Genomic DNA, 19,677 nt, shown 5'->3' with positions numbered 1-19,677 from the left:
CAGGAGAATGGCGTAAACCCGGGAGGCAGAGCTTGCAGTGAGCTGAGATCCGGCCACTGCACTCCAGCCTGGGCGACAGAGCGAGACTCCGTCTCAAAAAAAAAAAAAAAAAAAAAATTACAAGCCATGCAAAGAGATATTAAAGTATGGTTCACACACAGGAAAAAGAACAGTTGGTAGAAACAGTGGCAGAAGAAGTTTGGCTATTTTAAATATATTCAAAGAACTGAAACTATGTATAATGAACTAAAAGAAAGTATAAGAAATGTATTTCACCAAACAGAGAGTATCAGTTGGGTTAGAAATCATAAAAAAGAACTGAATAGAAAATCTAGATTTGGAAAAAACAATAACCAAAATGAAAAAACCGCTTAAGAGACTCATGAGCCGATTTGAGTTGGCAAAAGAATCCATAAACTTGAAGGTGGATGATTGAAATTATTTAGTTTGAGGAACAAAAAGAAAAATGAAGAAAAAAGAACAGATCTGTACTACAGAACACCATTAAGTATATGGATAAGAGGAGTCATAGAAGGAAAGGAGAGAAAGAATATTTGGAGAAAAAAAATGGCAAAAAAACTCCCAAAATTTGATGAAAAACTTTATTCTATATATCTGAGAAGCTCAATGAACTCTAAGTAGGATGAACCCATATCCACACCTAGACACATCAGCATTAAACTGTCAAAAGCCAGAGACAAAAAGAGAATCTCAAAAGCAGTGAGAGAAGCAATCTGTTACACAGAAGGGATCCTCAAAAAGATTTAACAGCTAATTTCTCATCAGAAACCATAAAGCCAGAAGGCAGTGAGCTAACATATTCAAAGTGTTGAAAGACAAAGACTGTCAACCAAGAGTTTTTACCCAGCACAAACAGCCTTCAAAAATAACGGAAAGGCGCCGGGTATGGTGGCTCACGCCTGTTTTCCCAGTACTTCGGGAGGCCGAGGCAGGCAGATCACAAGATCAAGAGTTCGAGAACAGCCTGGCCAATATGGTGAAACCTTGACTCTACTAAAAATACAAAAGTTAGTCGGGCATTGTGGTGTATGCCTGTAATCCCAGCTACTTGGGAGGCTGAGGCAAAAGAATCGCTTGAACCAGGGAGGCAGAGGTTGCAGCGAGCTGAGATTGCGCTACCACTCCAGCCTGGACTAAAGAGCGAGACTCCCTCTCAGAAAAAGAAAAAGGAAAGATTAAGACATTCTCAGATAAAAAGTGAGGGAATTTGTCATTAGCAGATCTGCCCTAATGGAGCCACTAGACAAGACAGTCTTTTGGGCTAAAATACCAGGATATTAGAAAGTATTATAACTCAAATACACATGAAGAAATAAACAGAAAATAAGGTAGCGGTAATTACATAATTAGAAAAGACAAGCCAGGGGCAGCGGCTCACGCCTGTAATCCCAGCACTTTGGGAGACCGAGGCGGGCGGATCACCTGAGGTCAGGAGTTCAAGACCAAACTGGCCAACATAGTGAAACCTCGTCTCTACTAAAAACACAAAAATTAGCCGGGAATAGTGGCATGTGCCTATAATCCCAGCATGTGCCTGTAAGCTCAGCCCAGGAGCCTGAGGCAGGAGAATCGCTGGAACCCAGGAGGTGGAGGCTGCAGTGAGCCAAGATCGTGCCATTACACTCCAGCCTGGGCGACAGAGCAAAGACTCTCTCAAAAAAAGAAAGAACGAACGAACGAACGAACAAGACAAGACAAGACAGTACAAATGCATTATTTGTAACTCTTCTATCTGATTCAAAAGATCAAGACATAAAATAGTAAGTATAAAACTCTAGTAACAGGGCTATAATGTGTAACGATCACATTTATATGAAAATAATAGTACACACAAGTGGGAGGAGAACAAAGCTAAGCAAGAGTGGTTTTTGTATACTACAGATAATGTCGTTGGCATTAATCCAGACTGTATTGTTATAAATTAAGATGCTGGTTGTAATCCCTAGAAAAACAACTAAAAATGTAGATTAACAACTATTGGCCAGCTGTGGTGGCTCACTCCTGTAATCTCAGCACTGTGGGCGGCTGAGGCAGGTGGATCGGATCACTTGCGCTCAGGAGTTGGAGACCAGTCTGGGCAATACAGTAAGACTCCACCTCTACAAAAAATTAGCCAGGTGTGGTGACAAGCACCTGTGGTCCCAGTGACTTGGACTCTGCTCACTGCAGAGGTTGCAGTGAGCCAAGATAGCACCATTACACTCCAGCCTGAACAACAGAGCGAGATTTGTCTCAAACAAAAAACCAAAAACCAAAAAACAAAAAAACAAAAAAAAACTATTAAAAGAATATTAGTGGTTGCGAGGAGATAGAAAGTGACTACCACTTAATACAGGGTTTCTTTTGGAACTGTAAAAGGAATTAGTGGCGATGGTTGCACAATTTTGTTAACTCAAAACTACTGAACAGTATGCTTTAATACTGTCAATTTTATGATATGTAAATTTTATCTCCATAAAAGATCAATTCAATTAAGATAAATTTAAGATAGATTATAAGCAATTAACTGCATAATATGTGAATTTTACATCAAAATTAAAAATATTGAACCCTAGAAAATAATACGGACACTTTCAAAACTAGGAAAAAGTATAGCGATATTTATAACTTGTTTTGAACTGTATTAAAAAACCAGATAAACTAATGGTGGGACAGATACATAAGGAGTCAAGCAACTATCAATGGTAAAACCTAGGTGGGAGTATATAGGTATTTCCTGTAGAATTTCAACTTTTCTGTATATTTTTAAATGTTCATAATAAAATACTAAAGGAAAAAAAACAGCGCTGAGGAAACACTCAGATCCAGGTTGTGGACCATTCTACAAGAAAACTAGCCTAAACACTACAGAAAAATTAAAATATTATGAAAAACACAAAAGCTAGGGAAACTATCATAGAATGAAGGAGACTAGACATGACAACAGAAAAAAAACTTATGAAAATCTTATGTTAAATATTTTTGCACTAATGATAAATTTCTTAGATGTAATAATGATTTTGTAGTTATGTATGAGAATCCGCTTGTTCTCAAAATACACATGCTACAGTATTTGGGAGTGAAATGTCACAAACTGACAGCAGTGTACTTTCAAATGATTCAGAAAAGCAAAGTATGTGTGTGCAAGTGTGCAGACAGATCATAAATGTAACAAAACATTAACAACTAATAAATCTAGGTGAAGGATATATGGGTGCTAGTTCTTTCATCTTGCCTACTGGCTTGAAATGTTTCAAAATAAAAAGGGTGGGAGGAGGGAGTAGTACCCAGGTAAATGAGTTACGAATATTTCCAAACGGAAATTCTCACGTCTCCCTCTACTCTCCCCGCTATCTACTATGCTACAGTCACAACAGCCTCCTTTCTGTCCTTCAAACAAAACAAGACTGTCACAATTTCAGTCTTTGCTTTGCTGGTGCTTCTTCTACCTGAAACACACTTCTTACAGATCTTTATTTGACTGCTTTCTTCTGATCATTCAAGCCTCAACTCAAATATAATCTCAAAGAGGCCCTCTTCTCCAACCACCTTATCTAGAGGAGATGTGCATCAGCTCTATTATCCTACTTTTTTTTTCTAGCAATCCATTCCTTCAACATTACTCTTACATTTTATTCATAGTAATAATAACTGAAATGCTTCTACATGTAATTTTTTGTGTTTACTTCTGTTTCTCTCTCCAATACCACATGAGCTACAGGTCAAGACTTAGTTGTTTAGTACTTTTAGCCTGTTCTTGCCTTTCTTCTACAGCCTGTCTTCTATGACATCCATCCTTGTATCCAGAAAAAAACAAATGGAAGGAGTAAAGCAACTGAGCAGAAGCTAGAGGCTGAAGGGGTGTATCTGATGTTGATAGAAATTACAGTGGGTCAAGGAACTGATACTGGACTTAAAAGACAGTATAAGTACCTAGCAGCTATAACAACTGATTGTTTACTGACACCAAATCCATAAAGCTAAGACTAAAACCAGCAGCAAAAAGATTTTTGCCAGAAATTACAATTTCCCTAATATTTGGTTAAATTTAAAAGTTTGTGTTGTTTTAAGAACTACAGAAAAATCAGTCAATGTCCCATGAATTCAGTTAAGATTTTCATTTCTTTCTACTCTTCTAGTTGATATAACTGATGTTTTTCTGACCACTTTGCCTAATCTACCATCTGTTCTACCTTCCCTTCTACCTAATACTTCTGTCATATGCTAAATCCTATCATCACACTTTTTTTTTTTTTTTTTTTTTTTTTTGAGACGGAGTCTCACTCTGTCCCCCAGGCTGGAGTGCAGTGGCCGGATCTCAGCTCACTGCAAGCTCCGCCTCCCGGGTTTACACCATTCTCCTGCCTCAGCCTCCCGAGTAGCTGGGACTACAGGCGCCCGCAGCCACGCCCGGCTGGTTTTTTTTGTATTTTTTTAGTAGAGACGAGGTTTCACAGTGTTAGCCAGGATGGTCTCGATCTCCTGACCTCGTGATCCGCCCGTCTCGGCCTCCCAAAGTGCTGGGATTACAGGCTTGAGCCACCGCGCCCGGCCTCATCACACTATTAAAGACAGTGGTCTTTGCCTTCTCTCTGGCTCTCTATAAATCCTTTAAATGCCATATATTCAAGAAAATGGTGAAAGAGAATGGCTGTGGAGAAGTCTAGGCCAGGTGCAGTGGCTCACGCCTGTAATCCTAGCACTGTGGAAGGCTGAGGAGGGTGGATCACCTGAGGTCAGGAGTTCCAGACCAGACTGGTTAACATGGTGAAACCCCGTCTCTACTAAAAATACAAAAAATAGTCAGGCATGGTGGTGGGTTCCTGTAGTCCCAGCTACTTGGGAGGCTGAGGCAGAAGAATCATCTGAACCTGGGAGGCAGAGGTTGCAGTGAGCCAAGATTGCACCACTGCACTTTAGCCTGGACAACAGAGCAAGACTTTGTCTCAAAAAAGAAAAAAAAAAGTCTGAGGTCAGGAATGAGAATAACTAAAATGACAGCTTCTACAGTTTGTATTTATTGACTGTTTACCATATGCCAGGCTCTGTCCTAAGGATTTTACATGTACTAACTCACTTAGCTGTCACAAAACCTCATGGGATAATATCCCCATTTTATGGCTGCGTAAGCTGAGCCACAGAGAAGTAAAGGAAGTTGACCAATGTCACACAATTAGTAAGTGGCAAGGCTAGAATCCAAACCAGGTCAAATGACACAAGAGTCTTTGTTTTTCATACTACGTTGTCTCTTACAATGGAACTGTTAAGTCTTTACTAATTTGATTAAAATTCTGAGGGTGCTGAAATTTTAGAAGCAAGAAGACAAATGCGCTAACTATATTAACACATTGAGATTGATCCTTAAATGTGGGTGACTTTTCTTGACAAGGAAAAGAACAAAGCAGGTTATGAACACATACCAACTATTTAATAAGAATGCCAAGAGACTCTTCCCAAGTATGTTGTTAGAAGTACAGCAACATAGCTTAAAATATCAAAAGACTTGTGGGTCAAAGCTCTTCTTACTAGAGTTCCACTAATATCCCAAGGATCTAAATCTTTTTTACATCTGATGGCTTTTAGCATATTTTGTTTTCCCTGTGACATCCTCATTCAGGATATTTTCTACAAGCACATTCTGATATATAACTCCACTAGATTCCACTCCTGAATGTTTTGCAAAAAGAGCTCTGAAAGTAGAGCAACAGTGAGCTCCACAGAACCACATGCAGTTTTAGGTATTTTGCAAATGGTATGAAGTGATTTCTAAAACCCATTTTAAAACCATTCTACTGCTTTAGAGGCTATACAGAGTTAGGAAAGGGGAAAAGTTCTAAGGTACCCAACATATCAACTCCCACATACCTCAGGAAATGCAAAATGAGCTGTTTAATGGAATGGCACAATATTACATAGTTCTATTTCTAAGTATCAATCATAAAAATTCTATAATATAAAACCTAAATAAATATGTGGATAACAGTAAAACCTCCAATGTATCATATGCATCCAAAGGCATACCAGTTTTTTATCCTTATTAAAATACATAGCTACCCACAAAAAAAAAAAAAAAAAAAAAAAAGGTTTTCTAACCTTTCAAAGTCACCTTGTCTTGTGAATTTTGACAACCTATACACGGCCCAGTTGTTAAGCTGTTTAGAGGTCATTCCTCTTCCATTATCTATCACTGCAACAGCAGGTTTTCCTTGTGTTTCATCAAAAAGCTATGAAACAAAATAAGTTCAAAACAACAGGAAAAATCAAATCAATATTTAAAACATGAAAAGTTAAATATGAAAAAAATGATTCAATGGGCTCACTTATACATTACTGATGGAAGTGCAAATACAATTTTCTGAAAGGCACTTCAGCAGCAGTATGTATCAAAAGCCTCAGAATTCTTCATGTCCTTTAGCCTAGAAATTCCATTTCTCAGAATTCAACTTAAGGAAATATTCAGAGACATGTACAAAGGTGTGCAAGAATGTTCATCATTCCGGCATTCCTTCCAGTGGCAAAAATACAGGAAAAAAATCTAAATGTTCAACAATAGAACACAAACTACACAATTTACATTACAGCCAATAAGCCACTGCAACAACAGATTGTACTGCAGAACATTCATGATACGGCACATGTTAACAATGTACTGTTAAGGGAAAGCAGAAGATTACAAAAAAGCAAAGGTACATATACATCTATGTGTATATACATGCATAGGAAAAAAACATGAAAAAACTTTAACAACGGATGAAGAAATATCTGACAATTATTTATACTTTTAGTTTTACTTTTATTTTCTACTTTTCTCCAATAAACTTTTATTACTCTTACAAAAAGAAAGTGAAATTGTTTTACAGTATTATTTCCTTACCAATTTGATCTGTATTCTTCTAACCCCAATGTTACGAGAAGTAGCAGACAATGAATTGTCAATTAATTCCGCAAGAGCAAATGCTGCAAGAGATTAAGAAAACATTGCTTAACTTTTCCTTCCCACATACTTTATATAAAAGTTCAAAGAAGAAGAAACTATCAAGTACCTTAAAGCCAAAGAGCTAGAATTAAAGTATTATCCTGATCCTAATGATATAATACATAATAAAGGCATCATCACCAATCACCACCAGCATCAAAAAAGCAGTCATCAATCAGTACTTGTATGGCACTATACAGCATGAGTCAGCCAGCCATGATTCCTGGCTTCAAGAAGTTTATAATCTAAAGACAGACATACAGACATTAAGAGACAAACAGAAGACCATAACCATAAAATCAAATAGTCTGCGGTATGTAATTACATCATGCACAAGTCCAAAGTAAGCACATTTGGAAATACGGGGCAAATATAAAGTAATAAGTGTCTTTTTTTTTAATTTCCTATACTGCTCATGTGCAAAGTAAGTGTCTCCTGAAAGCTAATTTGCATATAGGATTCTTATGACTAACACATTTTTCAAGTGGCAGAATGCATTTGCTCAACTGACACAGAACTGCTATTGATTCACTACCACACCACCAATCTGACATTCAATTTATCACTGGCTCAACATTAACTAATATTCTCCTTTCTTCAAGGTCACTATTCACACTATTTCCTGCTTTTATCCCCTTAGTAAAAAGAAAGGGAACATATCAAATTTACGTATCTTAATTCTGCAGAAGCTTAACCCAACAAAAGCTGTAATTAATCCAAAGTAGCACTTCAGACTGGATGTGGTGGCTCACGCCTGTAATCTCAACACTCTGGGAGGCCAAGGCAGGCTGATCACCTGAGGTCAGGAGTTTGAGACCAGCCTGGCCAACACAGCAAAACCCCTTCTCTATAAAAATACAAAAAAATAGCTGGGCATGGTGGCCGGTGCCTATAATCCCAGCTACTCGGGAGGCTGAGGCAGGAGAATCGCTTGAACCTGGGAGGTAGAGGTTGCAGCGAGCCGAGATTGCACCACTGCACTCCAGCCTGGGCAACAGAGCGAGACTCTATCTCAAAAAAAAAAAAAAAAAAAAAAAAAAACCAAAGTAGCACTCCAGCAAGCACTTCTAAACACTCCAAGGATAGCTATGTTTATAAACTAATTGCAAAGAAGTTACCACAAATCAGATTATGTACAAGGGTCTGGCTAAGGAAATAACTCCAGAAAATGAAGAAGGGACACTGTAGGAAACGGCAGGAAAAGAAACTTAAAGAGAAATTTGGAAGGAAGAACTGAGTAGAATTTACAATCTGATTAGATGAAAAAGAAGAAGGGAAAAAGAAATTCAAGATGCATTTAAGTCTCTGCCTCTAGAAGACTAGACAAATGGTAACATTTCCCATAAAGAGAAAATTTAGAAGGGAGGAAAGAAAAATTCAGTTCAGATCTGATGCCCTACCACCACATTAAGCTCAATGAGCAGAGGTGTTCCAAAGAAAGCTGAAGAAGATATTGTGCTTAATTGAGACTGAAGACAGCCAGAGATAAAAGTTTTGCTTCATTACACAGGTACAACAGTTAAGGCTTGGATCAGTTTACTAAAAGTATAAAAATAAAAGATCAAGGCCAGGCACGGTGGCTCACACCTGTAATCCCAGCACTTTGGGAGGCCAAGGCAGGCGGATCACAAGGTCAGAAGACCAAGACCATGCTGGCTAACATGGTGAAACCCCGTCTCTACTAAAAAAATACAAAAAATTAGCCAGGCATGGTGGTGGGCGCCTGCAGTCCCAGCTACTCGGGAGGCTAAGGCAGGAGAATGGCATGAACCCGGGAGGCGGGGCTTGCAGTGACCCGACATAGCACCACTGCAATCCAGCCTGGGCGACAGAGTGAGACTTCGTCTCAAAAAAAAAAAAGATCAACATGACTTGAAGAAATGTACACCAGAGTCAAAAAGAACCAGAAGTAGGGAAACAGAAGTAGGGAAAGACCCAGGAATGTACTGTAAAGTCACAGAAATCAAGGTAAGATTTTAAACACTGGGGTTTTCTGCTTATCCATATAATGATGGTATGAATGAAAACTGATATGGTTTTCAACTGATAGGGTTTCAACTGATATGGTTTCATATCATTTCATGATGGTATGATGAAAACTGATCAATCTGAAACATAAACTACATTAAGAGTTTAATAAATACTTCTGTTGACACTATAATTACACATTTAGCAATTTATCCCCAGGAAAATATTTAAAGATTCATGGGCCAGGTGCGGTGGTTCACGCCTGTAATACCAGCACTTCGGGAGGTCAAGGCGGGAGGATCACCTGAGGTTGGGGGTTCGAGACCAGCCTGACCAGCATGGAGAAACTCCATCTCTACTAAAAATACAAAATTAGCCAGGCGTGGTGGTGCATGCCTGTAATCCCAGGAACTCATGAGGCTGAGGGAGGAGAATCGCTTGAACCAAGGAGGCGGAGATTGTGGTGAGCCGAGATCAAGACATTGCACTCCAGCCTGGGCAACGAGCGAAACGCCATCTCAAAAAAAAAAAAAAAAAAAAGAATTAAAGATTCACTCCTCAATTTTTTTTTTTTTTAGATGCAGTCTCCCTCTGGTGCCCAGGCTGGAGTGGCAGTGGCATGATCTCAGCTCACTATAAGCTCCACCACCCGGGTTCAAGCGATTCTCCTGCCTCAGCCTCTCGAGTAGCTGGGATTACAGGCACCCACCTCCACGCCTGGCCAATTTTTGTATTTTTAGTAGAGACGGGGTTTCACCATGTTGCCCAGGATGGTCTCAAACTCCTGACCTTAAGTGATCTGCCTGCTGCGGCTTTCAAAGTGCTGGGATTACAGGCGTGAGCCCGGCCAGATTCACTCAATTTTAAAATATTTAAGCACCTACTATGTGCCAGGCATTGTTCTAGGAACTGAACAAAGCAGATGAAGGTTCTGTTTTTATGGACTTAACATTCTAATGGAGGAATATGGGAAAGAAGATATAAACATAATAAATTCTACAGCATGTTAGAAGATGGTTTGTGCAACGGAGAAAAAAGAAACAGCAGAGAAATGAAATCAAGTAACAGTAAAGACACAGAGGGAATACAGTTGCAATTAAATACAGCAAGTTTTGTTGAGAAGACAGCAGATAACCAAGACTTGGAGGAAGTGAAGAAAGGCTAACTGGAGGAAGAGCATTTCAAGCAGAGGGCCCTAAGCTGAGAATATGGATGGCACTGAAGGGGAGTGAAAAAGTAAGAAAGGTAGTAGAAACAAAGTCAGAGAAGTACAAAGCAGAGCTAGTAAGGTTCTGCAGGCAACTGTAACGACTTTGGCTTTTACTCTTAGTGAAATGGGGAGCCATGAGTGTTTTCAGCAGAAGAGTGACACAATCTGATTTCTCAAACCTTTATGGACAGGGATGAAAAGACAGGTACCAGAAACTACCAGTTAGTGTAATCTGGGTGGATACGATGGTGCCTCCACACCAGGTGGTAGCAATAGAAATGGTGAGAAATGGTCATTTTAAGACAAAACATTGAGAATAGGACCCAAAGGATTTTCTGTCAGATTAAATAAGAGGTTTGAGAAATAAAAGTATCAATTTGATTTTTGGCCTGTGCTACAGGAAGGACACAGTAATAATCAATTCAGATGGGGGAAACTGTGTGTGGTATAAAATTCAGTGAACAGATGAGGGTTCCCATTTTAGACATCCTAGAGAAGATGCCACATTGGCAGCTGGATGGATAAAACTGGAATTCAAGAGATAAACCCGGCACCATTTTCAATATTTAACTAAAAATTACCATTTCTTACCTCTTCCTTGTGACACTCACTTCTGTAATGATGTTATTTAGAACCATGAGATAGGACCTGATGACTAAGTGAGGAAGTAAGATACAACATAAAGGGCAAGGACTAAGCCCTAAGGCACTTCAACATTAAGAAGGTGGGGAGAGAAGAAAGGGCAGGCAGTGAGGTAAGAAGAAAATTAAGGTGATCAAGGTGCTTATAATCCCAGGGCTTTGAGAGACCAAGGCTCTCAATAATTTGAGGCCAGCAATTCAAGACCAGCCTGGGCAACATAGCAAGACTCCATCTCTACAAAGAAAATTTTATTTTTATTTTTAATTTTTAGAGACAGAGTCTCACTCTGTTGCCCAGAATGAAGTGCAGGGGTGCAGTCATAGCTCACTGTAGCCTCAAATTCCTTGGGTCACTCAAGCAATCCCCCTGCCACTGCCTCCCAAGTAGCTAAGCAAGGAATGCACCAAAACGTCCAAATAATTTCTGTATTTTTTTGTAAAGATGGGGTCACATTGTGTACCCCAGGCTGGTCCTAAAGTCCTGGTCTCAAGTGATCTTCCCACCTCGACCTCTCAAAGTGCTGGGATTACAGGCATGAACCACTGCACCCAGCTACAATTTTTTTTTTTTAATTAGCTGGGCATGGTGGTATGCACTTGTAGTCCTAGTCATTCAGGAGACTGAGGCAGGGGGATTGCTTATGCTTAGGAGTTTGAGGCTACAGTGTGCTGTGGTCATGCCACTGCAAAAAGGAAGAAAATCAAGAAAAACACGGACTCTCAAAAGTCAAGCGAGAAAAGTATATCAAAAAGGAAGAAGTACTAAAACAATCTCTAACACTTCAAGAAAAATTAGAACTGAAAATTAAAAATTGATCACTGGATTTAGTTGTTGGTGACCATAAAAGAGTGGGTACAGTAGAGTGGTAGGTGAAAATGTCTGGTCAGAGTAGGAAAGAATGGGAGGAAGAGAAGTACTGCTGATAGCGAATGCAGTCAGCTCTCTGGAAGAGTTTTGCCATAAACAGAATCAAAAAATTTTAGGCAGTAGCCAGTGAAGGAAGTCAGACTTTAGTGTTTTTAAGATGGGAGAAGAGCTTTTCTGTACAAAAAGAACAACATGATAGGTAATAAATGTACTAGTTATATATTCAAGCTCTGAAGTCACTCTCCTAAAGTTTAAATGCTGGCTCCACTACTCCCTAGTAGTGTGGCCTTGGGCAAGTTACCTAAAATCTCTTAGTCTCAGTTAATTCTGCAAAACAGGATCTTTACCTAAATTATTTTCTAACATTAGCTGCCACATAGGATTAAGGAGTAAATGAGACAATGTTCATAAGTACTTGGTATAATGCCTGGCACTGTAGCTGATAGTAATGATAGTAGCAGTAGTGTTATGTTAAGAAAGCACACAAAGATTTAGCCAGAAGAACATTCAGTGTCATTTGTAACCATAACAAAATTAAAAACAACCTAAATGTCTAATAGAAGAACACTGTTCAGACTGGGCATGGTGGCTTATACCTGTAATCCCAGCACTTTGGGAGGCTGAGGCGGGAGGATCACTTAGGTCAGGAGTTCGAAACCAGCCTGGTCAACATGGTGAAACTCCGTCTCTACTAAAAACACAAAAATTAGCCAGGTGTGGTGGTGCATGCCTGTAATCCCAGATACTCGGGAGGATGAGGCAGGAGAATCACTTGAACTCAGCAGGCAGAGGTTGCGGTGAGCCAAGATCACACCGCTGCACTCCAACTTGGGTGACAGAGAGACTCTGTCTCAAAAAAAAAAAAAAAAAAAAAAAGAAAGAAAAATAATACTATTGAAATAAATTATATTACCTAAATATTATCAAAATATACACAGAGAGACATATATATTAAAAGATATTCACTTTATTTTTAAACAAAATGCAGGTTAAGGAAGTATGCACCATATAAAACCATTAAAAATCAAATAATATGAAAAGTTCTGAAATGATAAACACCAAAGTGTTAGCGGTGGTTATGTCTGGGTAATAGTGATATTATTTATGTTCTTTTTGCTTATCTATGTTTTCTAACTTCCTGCAAACAAGAATACACATATAATGAGAAAAAAATAATTTTAATACAAAAGTTTATGATGAACACGTAAGTAGTATTAAGACACTTTGGCAAGTCCAGAGAGGATTCAGTAAACCAATCCATTTGGTTTACTGAAAGATCACTAGCAAATGGTCCAGAGACAGGACAGAAACTAGCAAGTAGTAAAGGTAGAAGAAAATGATAAAGACATGGAAATACTGAACAGAAACTTCTTACTTACGCAATCTAGCTATATGTATTTGCAAAGTAAAACAACTATTTTCTTAATTGGGAAAGGTCTATGACAGGCCAGGAAATCAGGAGACGAGAGTATACAGGAGATGGAAAGCTGTATAGGTACAAGACCCCTTATGAGTTGAAAAGAAAAGTTCTACTAGTAGGTTAGCTTTAAAGGACAGTTTTTTTTCACTGAATATGACATAGGTAGAAGACATAATGATACTGTGATGAATCTGAGTAAGAAAGAAAATGAGTGGTCTTCTAATAAAGTGTAATAAGAAGATTTATAAAAAGTGAAGGAATGGGACATGTGATCAGGGGATAAAGGCAGGTAATAGTTTTTCAAAATTAGTATGAATGGGATACTTACGCAAAGGATTTTGTCCTTCACTGGCATAATATTCATACATGCCACTTTTAACCAGTGTGTCATAGTGAGGTAAGAAGTCAATTCGTTCTTTCGTAGCTGTCAGCAGTAACTGATTGACTGACTGTAGCAGGTACAAGGTGACTCCATCTTTAACAGTTTCATCTGTCATCAACAGTGAAAATCATAAGTGCTAGGTCAGCATCAGAAACTCAATGAACTTATAATTGTGAATATACAAACTCTATCTATGAAATATCTTTAATGATGGTAAAGAAAAACCCCCAATCATCTACCTGTAAACAAAGTCATGTTAAGGATATTAATGAAACAAGCACAAATACTTCCATTCATTTGAAACACTCAATTTTTAATACATTAAACTATCACAGGAAATCAGACGAGGATCTAAAATACAGTGGTGTCAACATGAATGGAGAATCGTTAAATTCAGATGGAATCAGGCATGAAAAACCAGCAGGTCTTGGGAAATTAGGTTAAAAAAAAGATAATGGAATAATCCAAGTTGGTTAGGAAAATTAGCTTCAGAAGATTTGTGCTGGGCAGAATCATCTTCTGTAGCCATAACTGATATCAACTATTTTTCTATAATCAAGCTTGAAAAATAAAACCTCTGTGCAAACTATGCACATACAGCCAGTTTCCTCCCTCATCCCAACAAATTAACAAAAATCATCAACAGATTTAGATGCATATCTAATAAAATAGTTATTGCTATACCACACACTAGATCTTATTAAATATAAAAGCATGAACTTAGTAACACAGTTTACCTACCAAAATTATCACAGGTAATTTCTTTCCTACTTGTTGTTGTAATAACAAATTTTTCTTCAGGTGAAATGCCAAGTGTCTATCCAAAATAAGAAATAAAATCACTTATTACACAAAGGAAATAAATGTATTATTCAAATTTATAAAAATATGAAAACATTGACAGTACATAATTTTGTAACAATTACTACACTTATCTAGGAAATATAAAACTCAGTATATTTAAATTTTGCCTTTGCATAATTAATAGAGCATAAATCTATATAAATTACTTAACGAGGTCATTTTTTTCTGCTACTATAAGCAACCTAGGAACACTAGTGATTAGCTAAAATGTTTTGAAAGAGTTTTAACATTATCAGCAGGAACCACCCAGACAAAAGACATAGTATTTCATACTAATGTACAAGTTATCAACTTACTTGGAACAAAGTTTTAACATAACTCATGTTCATATGGACTAGATATTTAAGTATGCAAAAACAAAATAGAAGAAAACAGAAGTTAGCATTTTGTAGTACGGAGGGAAGATAGCCATGCTTTGTAATACAGGTCCATTCAAAAGAATAATTTTAAAAATTAAAGCAAATTATAAATTAGAGGGAAACTGGCCGGGCGCAGTAGCTCACGCCTGTAATCCCAGCACTTTGGGAGGCCAAGGCCGTCAGATCACAAGGTCAGGAGTTCGAGACCAGCCCGGCCAACATGGTGAAACGCCGTCTCTACTAAAAATACAAAAATTAGCCGGTGTGGTGGCACACACCTGCAATCTCAGCTACTCAGGAGGCTGAGGCAGGAGAATTGCTTGAACCAGGGAGGCGGAGGTTGCAGTGAGCCAAGATCATGCCACTGCACTCCAGCCTGAGCAACAGAACAAGACTCTGTCTCGTTAAAAAAAAAAAAAAAAAAAAAAAATTAGAGGGAAATTGCAACAAGAAACAAAAGGTTGGTATCCTTAACAGCCAAAAAGCCTTCATAAATCAAGACAAGGATCAACAAAGAGAAAAAGTGAAAAGACAAAAAAATGAAAAGGAGAAAATACAAATGACCAATGAACACATGAACTGTAAAATCTCATTAATCAAAAAATGAGGATTAGAAAAGCGGTTAACAGCCGGGCGCGGTGGCTCAAGCCTGTAATCCCAGCACTTTGGGAGGCCTAGACGGGCGGATCACGAGGTCAGGAGATCGAGACCATCCTGGCTAACACGGTGAAACCCCGTCTCTACTAAAAATACAAAAACTAGCCGGGCGAAGTGGCGGGCGCCTGTAGTCCCAGCTACTCGGGAGGCTGAGGCAGGAGAATGGCGTAAACTCGGGAGGCGGAGCTTGCAGTGAGCTGAGATCTGGCCACTGCACTCCAGTCCAGGCGACAGAGCGAGACTCCGCCTCAAAAAAAAAAAAAAAAAAAAAAAAAAAAAAAAAAAAAAAAAAAAAAAAGCAGTTAACATTTTCATTTACATTAAAATTAAAAGATATATGCTCTGTCTAAAATGAAACAATACAGCAATATACAGTTAAGAGAAAAGGCTTCTGGTTCAGGTAGTAATGGACTAGTCTAAAGATTAACATTCTTATTGAAAACAACTAAAAAATCTAAACTAGTGATACTCAAATCCTCAAAAATGATATTAATAAAAATCATTATTGTTCACTACTGCAATGAGCTAGGGCACTAACTTCTTACTCTGAACACTGACAAATTAAAGGGAAAGAACAAATTATTTACACTGCTTTTCTTGTATCAATGGTATTTCAGGGTAACCAAAATAGCTCTAGCTGACGATGCAACGTTGTTCTTTAAAGAATTTCATCTAATAAATACAAGAGGAGTGGCAAATCAGATCAAAACCTCCTTATGAAGGCATCCTGCTGAAATCACGTGAATTCCAAGATTTTAATGTTAGCACTGCTATGAGTGGGTGAAACACCCACGCATCATGTGCCTCCCAATGTCATGCCATATGAAGTATCAGTACTACCTATAAAGTATTGTTTGCCTCCTGACCCCAAAGAAGCTGAACCTAAATCAAATCAAGCCTTTAAAGCTAACTTCTAGTTTACAGAATATATATGGAGATAAAACAAATTAAGTAACATTGAAAAAGAGCACAAACAAATCCATAATGTGGAATATTAAAGACCTAGTTGATTTCTTCAAGAGGTCAACTGCAGGAAAACTGAAGAGCCTGGGGGGAAGAGGAATTTGCTCAAATGCTTTAAATTGAAAATAATTAGGAAACACAAAAAAACCAGTTTAACGTGAGTACTACGGCAGATCCTGATTTAAACCAACTATAAAAAGATACTTTTAAACATTCAGAGAACTCAATATGGACAGGGACATTAGATAATATTAAAAATGCTTAATTTTAATGGTTTGATAATACATATCCATGCTGAAGTATATGGGGTGAAATGACCTAAGACTTAGAATATGCCTTAAATACATTACAAAAGACAAAAATGATGCTAGTGTGGTAAATTCCTGTTAACTTGAATCTGGATGAGTACACTGGGGTTCATAACACGATTCTCTCTTTGTATGTGTCTGAAGCTTTTCATAAGAAAACTTCTACTTTAAAATATCCTGGAATAGACCAGTGGAAGAGAATAGAGGGCCCTAAGACAGGTCCACATATATATGCATGGAGAGCCTAGCAAACAAGAGAGGTAACATTACAAATTGGTGGGGAAAGAATAAATTATCCAATGAATGATATTAAGACAACTAGTTGTCTCAACATGGAAACAGATAAAATCCGCACCTTAACTTACACAAAAATAAATTCCAGGAGAATTAAAGCAGCTGTACTTTAGCCCAAAATTGTAAAAGGAAACATAAGGAAATAATTTTGAGTGAACATAAAGGGATTTCTGAAAAGGTACAAACAGTGGGCCAGGCACAGTGGTTCACAGCTGCAATCCCAGCACTTTGGGAGGCCAAGGTGGGTGGATTGCTTGAGCTCAGGAGTTGGAGACCAGTCTGGGCAATGTGGTAAAACCCCATCTCTACAAAAAATGGAAAAAAAAAAAAAAAATAACGGCATGGTGGTGCACACGTGTAGTCACAGCCACTCAAAGAGGCTGAGGTTGGAGGATCCCCTGAGCCTGGGAGGCCGAGGCTGCAGTGAGCCGTGATCACACACTACTGCACTCCAGCTTGGGTGACTTCTGAGTGAGACCCTGTCTCAAAAGATGCAAATAGCACAAGTCATAAAGAAAAAGACCCAGACAACATAAAAAGATCAACACCACTAGTTATCAGAGAAATTAATATCACTTATTCTCATCAGGTAGCCAAAAATGTTAAATTCTGAGCCCATCAAGTGTAGGCCTCTGTACAGAGAAATGCACTGCTGATATGACTGAAAAAAAGTCAAACATAAAGAAAGTAATTAATTTGGCATACTTTAGTAAACTTAAAAGATACTCATATTCCATGCAATTCCACCCTAGAAAAATAAAGCCATAAACATAAACTGACTGGGAAGATTCTACTTGTTTAACAGAGACAAAATCTGACCTTACAGATTTTTATTAGGTTTTATATAACGATGACAGTGGTGTATTTTTTAATTCATTACTTTTTTATTTCTATGATGTCCCAATTTTTTTTGTTTGTTTGTTTTTGTTTTTTTGTTGTTGTTGTTGTCATTGTTGTTGAGACAGAGTCTCGCTCTGTTGCCCAGACTGGAGTGCAATGGCGCGATCTCAGCTCACTGCAAGCTCCGCCTCCCAGGTTCACACCATTCTCCTGCCTCAGCCTCTCAAGTAGCTGGGACTACAGGCGTGTGCCACCACACCTGGCTAATTTTTGTATTTTTAGTAGAGACAAAGTTTCATCATGTTGGCCAGGCTGGTCTCAAACTCCTGACCTCAGGTGATCTGCCTGCCTCGGCCTCCCAAAGTGCTGGCATTAGAGGCGTGAGCCACCAGGCCTGGCCAATGTCTCACTTGTTATATCATATAATTATGCATCCTGTAGAACAAAATGTGCTTTTATAGTTACTGAAAAACTATGTGCAAATGATTTTTTTAAGATCTATGTTCATCTAAAAAGTATTTATATCTAATTATTCCATATAATCCCATATAAGTCTAATTTTTTTTTATTTTTTAAAGTTTGAGTACTTTTCTAGGATAATTGCATATAATAGTTCATTTAGCCTTCACTAACTACATAGAAGACTCCCCCTATTTCCCAGCTGTCAAATTATCTACAGATAGGAATGCTAGCACTTTATTCTCCTCTTCAAACACTGACAACTGTGTTATCATTCCTGACCATCTAATTGTATCCAGTTTTGCCTGTATTTTCCTGCACTGGACCAAAGAGTTCATTTTCTTCTGATTTTTAATCCACATTAAAAACCCAAAGATTTTTAATCCACAAAAACCCACAGATTTTTAGTCTATAAATCTATTATTATTCAATTAAGACACACAAACTATCTTTTTTTTTTTTTAAGTTCCTGGATACATGTGCAGAACATACAGGTTTGTTACACAGATATACATGTGCCATGGTGGTTCACCGCATCTATCAACCCATTATCTAGGTTTTAAGCCCCACATGCATTAGGTATTTGTCCTAATGTTCTCCCTCCCCTTGCCTCCTACTCTACAACAGGTCCTGGTGTGTGATGTTCCCCTCCCTATGTCCATGTGTTCTCACTGTTCAACTCCCACTTATGAGAGAGAACACGCAGTGTTTGGTTTGCTGTTCCTGTGTTAGTTTGCTGAGAATGATGGCTTCCAGCTTCATCCGTTCCTGCAAAGGACATGATCTCATGTTTTTTTATGGCTGCATAGTATTCCATGGTGTATATATGCCACATTATCTTTATCCAGTTGATCATCAATAGGCATTTGGGTTGGTTCCAAGTCTTTACTACTGTAAAGAGTGCTGCAATAAACTTTAAAATTAATCCATAATAAAAATCCATGGTTTTTAATCCACATCAAAAATCCACATTAAATATCCATGGATTTTCATCCATATTAAATATCCATGGATTTTTCACGGGGCACAGTGGCTCATGCCTGTAATCCCAGCACTTTGGGAGGCCGAGGTGGGTGGATCACCTGAGGTCAGGAGTTCCAGACCACCCTGGCCAACATGGTAAATCCCCATCTCTACTAAAAACACAAAAATTAGCCGGGCATGACGGCTGGAGCCTGTAATCCCAGCTATTCGGGAGGCTGAAGTAGGAGAATCGCCTGAACTTGGGAGGCGGAGGTTATAGTAAGCCAAGATTGCACCATTGCACTCCAGCCTGGGTGACAAGAGTAAAACTCCAATCTCAAAAAAAAAAAAAAAAAAACATGGATTTTTAATATATAAATCTATTGTTTAATTAAGACACACAAACTATTTGTTTTCCCTGCTTCATCTATAAAAATTATTTCTTGAATTCACAATTTTTCTAAGTATTTTATTTTATTATTGTTTGTTTGTTTTTTGAGACAGA

The 19,677-nt window shown here is 38.2% G+C and overlaps 1 protein-coding gene across 4 annotated transcripts in view; it reads right to left on the bottom strand.

The window, feature by feature from the left end:
• SMCHD1 (structural maintenance of chromosomes flexible hinge domain containing 1) overlaps positions 1-19,677 on the bottom strand; it is a 158,369-nt gene that overhangs the window by 133,547 nt on the left and 5,145 nt on the right. For all 4 annotated transcript variants that reach the window (XM_010353189.2, XM_030926202.1, XM_030926203.1 and 1 more), the window contains exons 2-5: positions 14,207-14,282; positions 13,412-13,573; positions 6,875-6,957; positions 6,094-6,224 (exon numbers count right to left, since the gene is read on the bottom strand). In XM_010353189.2, coding sequence (XP_010351491.1) covers positions 6,094-6,224; positions 6,875-6,957; positions 13,412-13,573; positions 14,207-14,282 — 452 coding nt within the window. The remainder of the gene's footprint in view (positions 1-6,093; positions 6,225-6,874; positions 6,958-13,411; positions 13,574-14,206; positions 14,283-19,677) is intronic.

Source organism: Rhinopithecus roxellana, chromosome 21 (assembly GCF_007565055.1).
Source record: "Rhinopithecus roxellana isolate Shanxi Qingling chromosome 21, ASM756505v1, whole genome shotgun sequence".
Taxonomy (NCBI): domain Eukaryota; kingdom Metazoa; phylum Chordata; class Mammalia; order Primates; family Cercopithecidae; genus Rhinopithecus; species Rhinopithecus roxellana.
The sequence above is the reverse complement of the archived record's forward strand: the minus strand, read 5'-3'. Positions and strand labels throughout refer to the sequence as shown.